Consider the following 13,559-nt stretch of genomic DNA (forward strand, 5'->3'; position numbering starts at 1 on the left):
GAGTCCTTGAGTATTTTGGGATAACAACAAACTATGACTCCACAAAACAATGCATATACTTATATGCTTTTTTAAAATCAACATTGGTTGATACTGAGGAAGAGAAATCCCTAGGGGAGCATGTAGCAATTCCTTATGCCAGTGATACAATCAAAAGGACTATAATCAAGAGAATGAAAAGACAGGCCACAGACTGGGAGAAAATATCTGCAAAAGACACAGGTGATAAAAGACTGTTACCCAAAATATACAAAGAACTCTTAAAACTCAGCAATAAGAAAATAATTCTGATTAAAAAAATGGGCCAAAGACCTTAACAGACACCTCACCAAAGAAGATACACAGATGGCAAATACACGTGTGAAGAGATACCCCACATCTTATGTTACCAGGGAAATGCAAATTAAAACAAGATACCACTATACACCCATCAGAATGGCTAAAATCCAGACTATTGACAACATCAAATGCTGGTGAGGATGTGGAGCAACAGGGACTCTCATTCACTGCCGGTGGGAATGCAAAATGGTACAGCTACTTTGGAAGACAGTTTGACAGTTTCTTACAAAATTAAATACACTCTTACCCTATGATTCAGCAGTCACACCCCTTGATATTTACCCAAAAGAACTGAAAACATGTCCCCACTAAAACCTACACACTACACATGGATGTTTATAGCAGTTTTATTCAACTGCCAAAACCTGGAAACAACCAAGATGTCCCTCAGTAGGTGAATGGATAAATAAGCTTTGGTACATCCAAGCAATCAAATATTATTCAGTGGTAAAAAGGAATGAGCTAACAAGCCATGAAAGACAGGGAGGAACTATAACTGCATTTTACTAAGTGAAAGAAAACCTGTAAAGGCTACTTACTGTATGATTCAAACTATTTACCATTCTGGAGAAGGCAAAGTTTATGGAGAAAATAAAAAAATCAGTGATTGCCAGGGGTTTGGGTAGGAGGTGGGGTGATAAGGCAGAGCACACAAAGGATTTTTAGGGCAGTGAAAAAACTCCGTAAGATACTATAATGATGGATACATGTGATTATACATTTGTTGAAACCCACAGAATGTTCCCATAAAATGTGTAACACCAATAGTGAACCCTAAGGTAAACTATGGACTTTGGGTGATTATAATGTGTCAGTGTAGGTCCATCAATTGTAACAAATACACTACTCTGATGGGGGAAGTCTAAGAAAGGCTGTGCCTGTGTGGGGGCAGGGAGTATATGGGAAATCTCTGTACCTTCCCCTGAATTTTGCTATGAACCATAAACTACTCCAAAACAATCAAGTCTTTTAAAAAAAGACTGAAATAAAAACATAACTCAGTGTCTCACTTCTCCAAGTCATTTAGTTCAGATTAGTAATCCCTTATGTGCTATTTTAGAATCCAAATACCTCTTTAAAAAAATTTTTTTTTAATTTGGTGGCAAAACCTGACCTTAAATGATATAAGACTATTTGCACTAACAGGAATTAATAATGACTGGTGTTCAAGACTATATCAACAAGAAATAGACCACTTGAACAGACCGATCACTAGAAATGAAATAGAATCAGCAATAAAAAACTTCCCTACAAACAAAAGTCCAGGACCAGATGGCTTCACATTCTACCAAATATACAAAGGAGAACTCATACCGATACTTCTCAAACTCTTCCAAAAGACTGAAAAGGAGGGAATACTCCCAAACTCATTCTATGAAGCCACCATCACCCTGATACCAAAACCAGACAGAGACACTACCAAAAAAGAAAATTATAGGCCAGTATCCTTGAATACAGATGCAAAAATCCTCAACAAAATATTAGCAAACAGAATCCAACAGCACATAAAAAAGATCATACACCATGATCAAGCTGGATTTATCCCAGGGACACAAGGATAGTTCAACATACACAAATCAATCAATGTGATACACCACATTAACAAGAGAAAGGACAAAAATCACATGATTATCTCAACAGATGCAGAAAAAGCATCTGATAAGATTCAACACACATTTATGACAAAAACTCTTACCAAAGTGGATATAGAGGGAACATAATAAAACTATTTATAACAAACCCACAGCCAGCATAATACTCAATGGTGAAAAACTGAAAGCCTTCCCACTAAAATCTGGAACAAGACAAGGATGCCCACTCTCACCACTTCTATTCAACATAGTTTTGGGAGTCCTAGCCACAGCAATCCAGCAAGAAAAAGAAATAAAAGGGACCCAAATTGGAAAAGAAGAGGTAAAATTGTCACTATATACAGATTACATGATACTATATATAGAAAACCCTAAAAGCTCCACAAAAAAACTATTAGAGCTGATAAAAGAATTCTGCAAGGTAGCAGAATACAAGATTAACAAGCAGAAATCAGCTGCATTTCTTTACACTGACAATGAAATATCAAGAAAAGAAACAATCCCTTTTAAAGATTGCATCCAAAACAATAAAATACTTAGGAATAAACCTGACCAATGAGGTGAAAGACTTATACATGTAGAATTACAAAACATCGGAAATTAAATTACAAAACAAAGGAAATTGAAGACGACTTAAAGAAATGGAAAGATATCCCATACTCTTAGACTGGAAGAATCAATATTGTTCAAATGGCCAATATTGTTAGAAAGGCAATCTACAGATTTAAAGTGATCCCTATCAAATTACCCATGACATTTTTCACAGAACTAGAACAAATAATCCTAAAATTTATATGGAATCACAAAAGACCCCGAATTGCCAAAGCAATACTGAAAAAAAAAGAATGAAGCTGGAGGAATAACCCTCCAGACTTCAGACAGAACTACAGAGCTACAGTAATCAAAACAGACATACAGATCAGTGGAACAGAATAGAGAGCCCAGAAATAAACCCAAAGACCTAAATTCAATTAATCTTCAACAAAGGAGGCAAGAACATACAATGGAGAAAAGACAGTCTCTTTAGCAAGTCGTGTTGGAAAACTGGACAGCCACATGTAAATCAATGAAGTTACAATACTCCCTCATATCATACACAAAAATAAACTCAAAATGGCTTAAAGACTTAAATATAAGGCATATAAGGCAAGACACTATAAACCTCCTAGAAGAAAACATAGTCAAAACATTATCTGACATAAATCTTGGCAATGTTCTCCTAGGCCAGTCTACCCAGGCAATAGAAATAAAAGCAAAAATAAACAAATGGGACCTCATAAAACTTACAAGCTTTTGCACAGCAAAGGAAACCATAAGCAAAACAAAATGACAACCTATGGAATGGGGGAAAATATTTGCAAATGATGCGACTGACAAAGGCTTAATTTCCAGAATATATAAACAGCTCATACAACTTAATAACAAAAAAACCCAAACAACTCAATGCAAAAATGGGCAGAAAACCTAAACAAGCAATTCTCCAATGAAGACATACAAAATGGTCAATAGGCACATGAAAAAATGCTCAATACCACTAATTATCAGAGAAATGAAAATCAAAACTACAATGAGGTATCCCCTCATACCAGTCAGAATGGCCATCATTAAAAAGTCCACAAATGATAAATGCTGGAGAGGGTGTGGAGAAAAGGGAACCTTCTTACACTGCTGGTGGGAATGTAGTTTGGTGCAGCCATTATGGAAAACAGTATGGAGATTCCTCAAAAAACTAAAAATAGACTTACACTATGATCTAGCAATTCCACTCCTGGGCATATATCCAGAGGGAACTCTAATTCAAAAAGATACATGCACTCCAATGTTCATAGTAACATTATATACAACAGCCAACATATGGAAGCAATCTAAATGTCCACTGACAGATGACTAGATAAAGAAGTTGTGGTATATTTATATAATGGAATAATATTCGGCCATAAAAAAGAATAAAATAATGCCATCTGCAGCAACATGGATAGACCTGAAGATCATCGTTCTAAGTGAAGTAAGCCAGAAAGAGAAAGAAAAATACCATTTGATATCACTCATACGCAGAATCTTAAAAAAGAAAAAAGAGGCCCCTAATGAATTCATCTACAAAACAGAAAGGCTTGAAGACAGAGTAAACAATCATGGTTAATGGGGGAAAAGGGGTGGGAAGGGATAAATCTGGGAATTCAAGATTTGCACATTAACCACTATATATAAAAACAGATAAAAAAACAAATTTCTTCTGTATGGCATAGGGAACTATAATCAATATCTTGTAATAACCTTTAACGAAAAAGAATATGGAAATGAATATATGTGTGTGTGTGTGTGTGTGTGTGTGTGTATGTGTATATATATATATATATATATATATACATATATATATAACTGGGATATTATGCTGTACACCAGAAATTAATATATTGTAACTGATTATACTTCCAATTAAAAAAAAAAAAAAGACTGGTGTTGACAGCAGCCCTATTAGCTGTGCTCCGCAGGCAGCAGAGTATAATGTAAAAAGCAAGACCTAGGCTCTAGTGATGGTGAAGGGCAGTCTGGCATTATGGTTTCCAGTGCAGGCTCTGGAGTCTGACCGCCTGGGTTTGAATCATAGCTTTAGTAACTAGTACCAGCAGCACAAATGGAGACGGGGAACTGTGTGAATGTCACGGTCTCTACGGAACTAAGAAATGGGCCTTGTTAACAGTAACCACAGTGGCCACCCTAAAGACATGCTACTAATTTAATTAACAGGACTCCTTAAAAACAGACCTGTAGTATCCATAGGAAAGAAAGCCATCTAAAAGCTATGGGGGATGGGAAAGGGGGGAAGGGGGAAAAAAAGCTACGTTAGAATGGATAGTAAGATTTAAAGTAATACATCCAGGGCTCTCATCTTTCTATTTGTCCTGGGGACCAAAAGGTAAGAGAACTGAAAAGTGGGTGTGAGGACAGCTTCAACTACCTGCATAGTTCTACCTGCCTCCCTGGTGAGAAACATCTATCAGGAAATGCTCTAACATTTTCCAGAGCAAGCTGAAGGAAACAAGCAAAAGCCATTATTTCAGGACCTAGAACGTGTTTACAAGTTTTATGCACACATTCTGCACTGATCACATTGTTCCTGCTGCGGCCTAAAGCCTCAGCACTCCAGGCATCGGTTACCTTGACAAGGAGGGCAGGCAGGAGTGTCTGGAGTTCTGCAATCAGGGCAGACCCCAGGACAGACTCTGGTCCAGCAGATCAGAGCACTCTCAGGCCCAGTTACCAAGGCTACTAGGGGGCTTAGAGATCATTAGAAGCAGACAAAGAGAACCAAGGAGATGAGCTGTCTGGAAAGAATGGGGAAAAGTGTGAAAGTCAGTGGGTGCTGAGTCAACAGCCACAACTTATCTCCAGCATAAGGTCTTCAGAAAGGTGAAAAGTCCCTTTAAGACTGCCCGATTTTCCTATTAAAAATAGTCAACTGACTGCCAACAGTCAGATAGGAACTTCAGATATAACCAGATAAGATACAAAAATTACAAAGAAATTGGAAAACACATAGAAAGATACTCACTGTGCAGCAGAGAGTATATAGTGCATGGCGACATCTCCAAATAAGACCATCAGGGGCTTCCGGTCTTCCAATTTGCCCTAGACCCAATTTGAGGGAAACGTGAGTAATACAAACTATGTCATTAAAAGCCTCCAAGTACTAACACCTTTTATACCTATACACTCAAATATACTGACTTCCTAATTTCTCACACAGCCCAGGGCTAACTGAACACTAATAAAAAGCAAATTCTTTAAACCCAAATCTGGATAAAACTTATATTTTAAAATGTATTGGGCAATTATGCTGATATGAAAGCAAAGTAAATTACATCTGAAAATAACATTCCTATGGAGAAAAGAGTCACAGTCCCATTTGTTAGCCAAGACAAATATAAAGCCAGTGTAGTCATCTTCTAAGATCCTTTGACATAACACTATATGAGTTTTAAACTTTAATATTTGTAATCTCATATCTTAAGTGTGAAGTGCCAAGATTCACAGCTGTTTTAAGAACAAAGTAGCCCTACAAATCTCTGTATATCCTGCCAGCAGATCCCTAGAATATTGGCAAACTACCATCCAAGGGGATTGGAGGCAAGTAAGTTAAGTTGGCGACAAGTTAAAAAACCAAATCCCCCAAAACAGAACCCCAAACCTTTAAACGTCTTTCACCACAACATGCAATTAAACACATATGTACTCCTCAGAGACTCTGAGGATCAAAGTCAGTCTGAAGTGGTACTTACTTTTCTGCTGACTGCGATGAGGAGACACTCGGCTGCTCCCAACTGCAGTTCCTGTTCATTCAGAAGCAGGCACAGCATCTCCAGGAGTTTACAGTTTTCAGCAGTGATGTGGTTCATGGACACCCAGTCAATGTAGCCCGCTAGAGTATTCAGTGCTGCGACTCCTACTCGACAGTTTGCTTGGGCCTACATGCAAAGAAATAACTTTTAACTGTAAAATTCTCACTAACAGACAAGAAAGCTGTGGTTATAACTGAGGTTCTTCTATTTTCTAATACTAAAAAAAAAAATTTTTTTAAATATACTCATTTAACAGTCACTGATAGGGAACTCAAAGGTTTTCTTCTGATACATAATCACTTCTCAAATAATGGCATTCTCAATGTCCATCAATAAGACCATATGGCACATGTGGCCATTTTATATCCTTCAAGAGATCTCAGATATTATAATTTTAACTCCTTTCCACCACAGATCAGTGATCAAATAAACCAAGGCCAAGGTCACCCTCCACTAGGTGTACGCATCCCTGTACCGGAAAGCCTCAAAAAAGTCTCCTTTCAAGTCCACAAAGAGCTCTTACCTTTGGGTCCTGAGAATTATCTGTCTTCTGAAAGAAAAGAAAAAGGCTATGTCATAATTTTCCACCCTCATAATCTAGGCCTATGAATTACAATTTTCAAATACAGATTCAACGTTTAATCTTGGAAAAGAATACAACATTACTAAGAACACGTAACTGATTCTCCCCCAAAGGAGTACAGGTTATTTTAGTTTTAGCAATATGACAAAAAGTTAATATTTAAAGAGCTTACACACATCTGTTAGAACATTAAGATCCACAAAGACAGTTTCAAAGCACTCAGTTTACAAAGAAATACAACTAACAGATGAACAATTAAGCAAGCTAGACAATGCCAATGATGAGAGAAATATTGCTTAAAACAAAATATTAGCATTCTTCCATATTTAAATAAAGACAAATTAGAACTGGCAAAGGTATATTGAAATAATGTAATGTTGATGGAAAAAGGCAGAAACAAAATTAAATGAATACAATTCATGATCATGTATGTATAGACATAACTACAGGAAAATCACACACACAAAAATATTAAATGCTAAATAGATCAAAGAAATGTCTGTTCAGTGAATTACACAATACTTGTACAAGCAGGAATAACATTCTGAAGTACCTGAAAACTTACCATCATTAGCATCATAAAGGATTTGTTTTACAATTCCTTTTCCAACTTTCAAAAAGTATTTTTTCTAACAGAACAAGTATTAAACCTCCATCATCAGTGTTAATGGGGCAGAGATGAGTAGAACCCGCTCACCATCATCTAATGATGTTGCCGAAGAAGGAAAAGGGCTTCAGGCGACAACAGTCAAGCCCAGCCCATAGCCTCCTCTCCACAAACTCTGCCTTCCCATTCGGATCCTATCCTGCCCCTGGGACCAGTGCAGGAGCCAGACGATGGCACAGGGAGAGGAAGCCTACTCATCCCACCCTTGTTTACCGTCCAGCCCATGCCCCAGTGGGGGAGGTGAAGGGATGGATGCAGAGAAGAAACTACGAGCAAACTGAGAAGTTTCAGGTACAAAAGACGTCCTCTGGTGCGCTCTGGTCCTGGGCACAAGTAGTAGCCTGGTTTAACAGATGGAGAGAACAGAAACCGAGGCTAAAGAAAAACACCAGTGGATGTGTTTCTAACTCGTGTCAGACCACCACCAACTGCAGCTAGCCTGCTCCGGCATGCTGGCTAGATACCGAGGGTACCTAAACATTCATGATTTGTTCGCCTTTTCTGAGGGATTAAATCTAGGGTAAAACAAAAAGAATTACTTTTTCACCCTCAGCACACGTTTTCAAATGCAAATACTTTCTTGACATTTTCTTTCAAAAAATCTTGTGGAGATATTGACGGGAAAAGTCCACTCTAGTAAAAAGAATGGGGCTTGAATTCCACCACAATCATTTATTAGGGAATCTTCAATAATTATTCTCTGAGCCTTGGTTTCCTCATCCGTAATATGGAGATAGTACTTTCTGACTCTTAGATTGTTTTGAGGATTAAATAACATACCATGTGTGAAAAAGCATATGGTATATATTAGGCACTCACTGTGAGTTTCTCCCTACCCTAAGAGCTCACACTTACCTTGTCATTATTTGTATTAGTTTCTAACACTTCCCTGAAAATATGTCTAATGAAGCTGCCAGAGGCACAAAAAAATAATTTTAATGAATCTTTTTTGTGAAATAAGCATGTATGAGGATTCTAGATTAGGATTTTGAAACTTCAGTACTACTGACATTTTGGGTGGGATAATTCTTTATTGTGGAAGACTGTTCTGGACAGTACAGAATATTCAGCAGCACACCTGGCCTCTACCCACTAGATGGCAGTAGCAATCCCTAGTTGTGACAACCTCCCACTGAGAAACACTGCACCAGATTAACTTTCACACTGCCTTCCTCTGAAGGCTCTCTTCTAAAAATGACAATGGTTGGAGAGACAGAACCTGGCTTGTTCTTTTCTGCAGGAGAAAAACCTCATCAGGAAGAAATATCAGGAATCATGTAATCAAGATTAATAAGGCACAGGTTCCACTGCAAAAGGGATCAAGACTAATGGGATATCAAAATAAAACAGAGATTAAAAAAAAAAATATATATATATATAGTATAGTATATATATATATAGATAGATAGATAGATAGATAGATAGATAGATAGTATCTGTTATATATATATATATAACAGATACTATCCTGACCTTTCAGAAATCTGGATTTTCAAAGACAAAGAATTAACCTCCATTTTTATACTATTTTAAGATTTTCTTACTTAAATGGAATTATTTTTTTCTAGTAGGTAGGAAACTCACTGAATTGCGCTTCTTAGAAAATTAGTTCCAGTTCTTCCCGTCATATGTTTCTTTTTTGCTTATAAAATAATCTTTTCTTTTACTAAACTAAACACCCTAGTTCTTGCTGAAGGATTAACTTTAAAAAACAAACAAAAACCACTCATCTGAAAATAGAACTTCGGAGAGGTGGGGGTATCCCTTACCACTTGTTGGTACTTGTTTACATTTTCTTGAAGTGTGTTGAGTAGAAAACTGAAGATTCTTTCCATGTTCTGGGTTAATGTTTGCTGGATATCCCTTCTTCTTTGAGGGGGTAGAGTCTGAAAGGTCACTACATCTTCTGCCAGTCGCAAAAGGATGAACATCACTAATTCTGTCTGTGTTTCCTACGCCAATAGAAATAAGCTAGTTAAACTAAACATCTTTTTCATTATAAACATGACCAAAGGCTCTTTTCTGATGATAAGACAAAAAAAAAACCCCTGAAGAGCAAGCAAAAGCCAAAACTTGAATTGATACAACTGTACTGCATACCCCTTGTTTGGAAAGGATGTCCAATTCTATTAGCATGTCAGGCCAGTGCTGTGGCCACTCCCGCTTGATCATTTCTACTACAATTCGAGACAGAACATCTTTAATATGGTTCTCCTCTTCCAAAATGTTCAGTGTTCCCTGAAAGAAAACAAGAGATATCAAGAGGTCTGAAAGACTGAATTCAAAGGAAAAAACTGGGCTGTAAAAGTGTGCAAAACTCATGAGCAGGACTTCTTTTAAATGAAACCTGTTTAAAACAAACCTGTTCTCCATGTCTGAGTCACTTGTCCTGCATTCTCACTAGTCATTCTTTCCAATTAAATAAAGCTTAACAGAGGGTTGCATCAGCTAGTAAAATGGCCATCACATGGAGCAAGGAAGACATCACTGTTCTTCTCCTTTACAAACTAAAGAGACTCTCATATTAATTGTTTCATTTTCTAAGAGGGCCAAGGTGGAAGAGTATAGAAATAAGGAATCCACTGAGAGGCTGATAAAATAGGAGAGTTAGGAGCAACTGAATATTTTACCAATAGTTCTGGTGCTGGAAGATACAGAAAGACCATTTCTGGGACTCTCTTTTGAAGTTTAATATCAAGATTAATGAATTATGACTTCTATCAAGTTTCCCCAGAACCAACAAAATATAAATCCTAGAATCTTTTTGTTTAAATTAAAGACATTAGACTTTGGGGATGAAAAGGGGTGGGAATTTGCCTCTTCATGCCCTTTGCAAAAAAGAACAAAAAGGCTGTGGATTCTAGACATGTTTAATCATACTCTTAACTCCTGAAACAAACTCATTCAGCATATTTTCTTACTGCTAGTAGCATAAGGTAATTCAGATGAGCATAAAAGGAAAAATATAGCAAAGTGCAATCTAATTTAGAATTGATTAATCTAAGAATCTTATTCATTTGCTGAAGTGTTTAATCTCCTTTGCCTTGTCTTGATAACTTTCAAATAGAAGTCAACACATAAGGGATTAATAAAACCTAGTAACAGAAATGTGATGAACTATAATTTCTGGTGATTGTGGTTCTTTTTACCTTGAAGGTAACATTTAATACTACACAAAGCATGCTGCTTAACCTACGTAGAACTGGTGAATTTTCACACAAACACTACATTGGAAAAGTCACACTTTGTCTAAACTACCTTGGAAACACAAGTCTTCCAACCAACCATTCCTTACATTTGCAATCAGCTCCATGACACTGTTCTTCAGATAGACCTTCTCCAATCGAGACATGCTGTTCCACCGAAACCTGGCCACCAAAATGCATAAAGTCAACAGAACCACATTAGAAGTCTTCTCTTCAGAAGAGACTAGCTTTGATTCCTGTGTTAAAATTACGCTGGTGATTTCACTAAGAAATTATACTTCTGACTTTGTATCCTTCAAAGAAAGGACAAAAATAGTCCACATTTAACCAAAATGCTAACAGAAAAATTCTTGGGAAACCTGAGTTTTATACAGGCAGTGGTCCATTAATTGGAATCCGTACAGGATTTGTGCACAAATCAGCTTTCCCCTTTGATTTTACTGACAGACAAATGCAAATATACATCTGGGACAACTGCAACAATGTAGCTGCTTTTCAGAAAATAGTATCTTGATAGCACTGACTCCCTTTCTGCACTGGCTTACAAGGTAATAGCACAATTCAGAAAAATTGTAGCCAAATCTTAAAAGCTGACTCTTCAATAGGTACTGGAGGTAGGAGACTCAAGTTAGGAGGGGTTCTCAGTTACTCTCAAATAATCCTGCTTTTGAATTTGCCATTCAAAGAAGGCACAAACTCAAACTTAAAGAAAAAAAATTACAGGCACAGTGCCTAATCAGAGATTTATTTACCTGTACACTACATTATTCTAAAAAGATTTAGAGGTTTGCTGACATATATTTGGAGCTCAATAAATGCTAGCTGAATGACTATGAGCTAATATTTGTAGAATGCTTAGTGTATCACGCTGTTTACATGGATGAAGAGATCGAAGAAGAGAAAGGTTAAGTTTTGAATGAGAGCTCCCACCTCTCAGGGATCATTCCTTTCTCCCTGGGGACTGCTTTTTTCTACTCACCTAAAAAAGTATCTCTATGAGTTGTATAAGAAATAAAGATTTGCTCTTTCACACACTTTGGTGGTAAGGTTCAAAAGCTCCTTACTTGACAACATGTTCCAGGATCTGAAGGCCAAAATGTCTGACGATGGCAATTTGTGTTTTCTCAGCCAATCGCAAGCCACAGGGGACACAGATAGGGCACTTCTCTTTAAACTCCTCACAAAACTGAAAAGAAGAAAAGTTAGTGTTTCCCTTAGGAGCCAAGAGAGACTGGGGATTAAAAAAGCTTCATCTTAAACTCCAACCTCAGCTATAAAGTTGCAAAATCTTAGATCAACATTATATGAATAAAGAACTGATACACATTCCTTTCACTTCGATAATTCCAAATTTCCCATGCAATGGCCAATTAATGTTGAAGGAAAAAAATCTTATCTAAATGAGTAAAAAAAAGTTGGAGACATACCCCTGAAGTATATAGGCGTAAAATTACAATTTCTAGGATTTGCTTTAAAAACCTTTGGTGAGGTAAGGGATAAAGCAAATGTGGTAAAATGTTTACACCTGCTGAGTTTAGGTGATGCGTAAACACAAGATTGCTGTGGTATTCCACTTTTGTGTCTATTTTTATTATTTCTTGGTAAGAAACAAAGTAGTACAACCCAAATGTTTCTGATTCCAAATCCTGGAGCATGTATCTATATATTGTAAAGTTTCCTCCAAGTGATGCTCACTCTACTTTATGAAGTTACTGCTCTTAAAAATATGCACAGCACAAGTATTTTTTCCTAGGGGTCATTTCTCACAGCCCACATACATTGTTTGACACGGGAATAAACTCCAACTGTATTAGCATCAGAATTTGTATTTGCATTCCCAATTAAAACACAAGAGTTAGTCCTGGTAGCAGAGCATCCGGGAGTCAAGAAAACTACTTTCAGGAAACCAAAGGGCCCTTGTTAAAATGCAAAGTAAGCGGTAGAAGTTCATCTTCACGCAAAATAGTCTAAGAAAGTCACACAATAAAAAACATGGGGGTTGGGGTGTGAGAACTGGCCCAGAAATACCCAAGACACTGAAGGAGGTGTAAGGATGAAAAGTAAAGGGCACTAGCGGGGCTGGAGCTCGGTTAGGGTGGGTCAGGAGAGGGTCAGCAGGGAAACGTTTAGTGCAGGGGAGACCATAAAGAATGTGGCTGGGGACGGACTGGACACGTGGGCCACGGGAAAGCGCCGGAATATGGGGCTTGGAGGAATAAAGTGGGTGCAGCTGGCTGAGGAGGGGGTCGTGGTGCGGACAAGAGAGAACAGAAGTGGGTAAAGGGGGAGGAGAGGGCAGTGGGAAGTGGTGAGACGGTCACATGCAGCTAGAGACAGAGCGTCCCGGGAGAAGGGCAGGCGCGGCGAGCAGAGAAGGCGGGGAGTGGGAAGAGGCGCGGAGGGCGGCGAGGGGGAGGCCCCCTGGGGTTAAGGACCGAGGTCCAGGGGCCGCGTGGGCGTGAGACGGCCAGGGTTATGGGCTGCGCCGGGACGGCTGGGGCTAGGGGAGGGTCTCGGGGGCAGGCCCGGCGCGCCAGACCCCAGCTACCTTGAGGGCTTCTAGCCGGTAGCGCTGGGTGGAGCTGGGGTCCATCATGACCGTCACCGCTTTCACCAGCTGCTCGCACAGCGCGTTCACTTGATCCATCGCCATGCCTAGTACCACGCGCCGCGAGCGTGCACTACAGCCGTCCCGGGAGCACGAGGCACCGACCGCTCCTTTCGCGGGACCACACGCTGGTACCGGGCCGCGGCGGGCGGGGAGCGGGAGGAGGAGCGTGAGCCGCAGAAGATCCAGCCGGGAAAGAGCCGGCGCTGCGCACGCGCCCGACC

General features: G+C 38.8%; 1 protein-coding gene across 2 annotated transcripts in view; it reads right to left on the reverse strand.

The window, feature by feature from the left end:
• The window catches only part of XPO5 (exportin 5), a 40,686-nt gene extending 27,156 nt beyond the window's left edge, over positions 1-13,530 (reverse strand). Inside the window, exons 1-8 of one of the 2 annotated variants that reach the window (XM_010973800.3) lie at positions 13,276-13,530; positions 11,792-11,913; positions 10,817-10,889; positions 9,622-9,759; positions 9,291-9,473; positions 6,795-6,821; positions 6,212-6,397; positions 5,485-5,561 (exon numbers count right to left, since the gene is read on the reverse strand). In XM_010973800.3, coding sequence (XP_010972102.2) covers positions 5,485-5,561; positions 6,212-6,397; positions 6,795-6,821; positions 9,291-9,473; positions 9,622-9,759; positions 10,817-10,889; positions 11,792-11,913; positions 13,276-13,380 — 911 coding nt within the window. In that variant the 5' untranslated portion in view covers positions 13,381-13,530. Of the gene's footprint in view, positions 1-5,484; positions 5,562-6,211; positions 6,398-6,794; positions 6,822-9,290; positions 9,474-9,621; positions 9,760-10,816; positions 10,890-11,791; positions 11,914-13,275 lie in introns of those variants that run through there. The other variant, XM_045509332.2, reaches the window with a different exon arrangement.
• Positions 13,531-13,559: the final 29 nt, after the last annotated feature.

Source organism: Camelus bactrianus, chromosome 20, assembly GCF_048773025.1.
Source record: "Camelus bactrianus isolate YW-2024 breed Bactrian camel chromosome 20, ASM4877302v1, whole genome shotgun sequence".
Lineage (NCBI taxonomy): Eukaryota > Metazoa > Chordata > Mammalia > Artiodactyla > Camelidae > Camelus > Camelus bactrianus.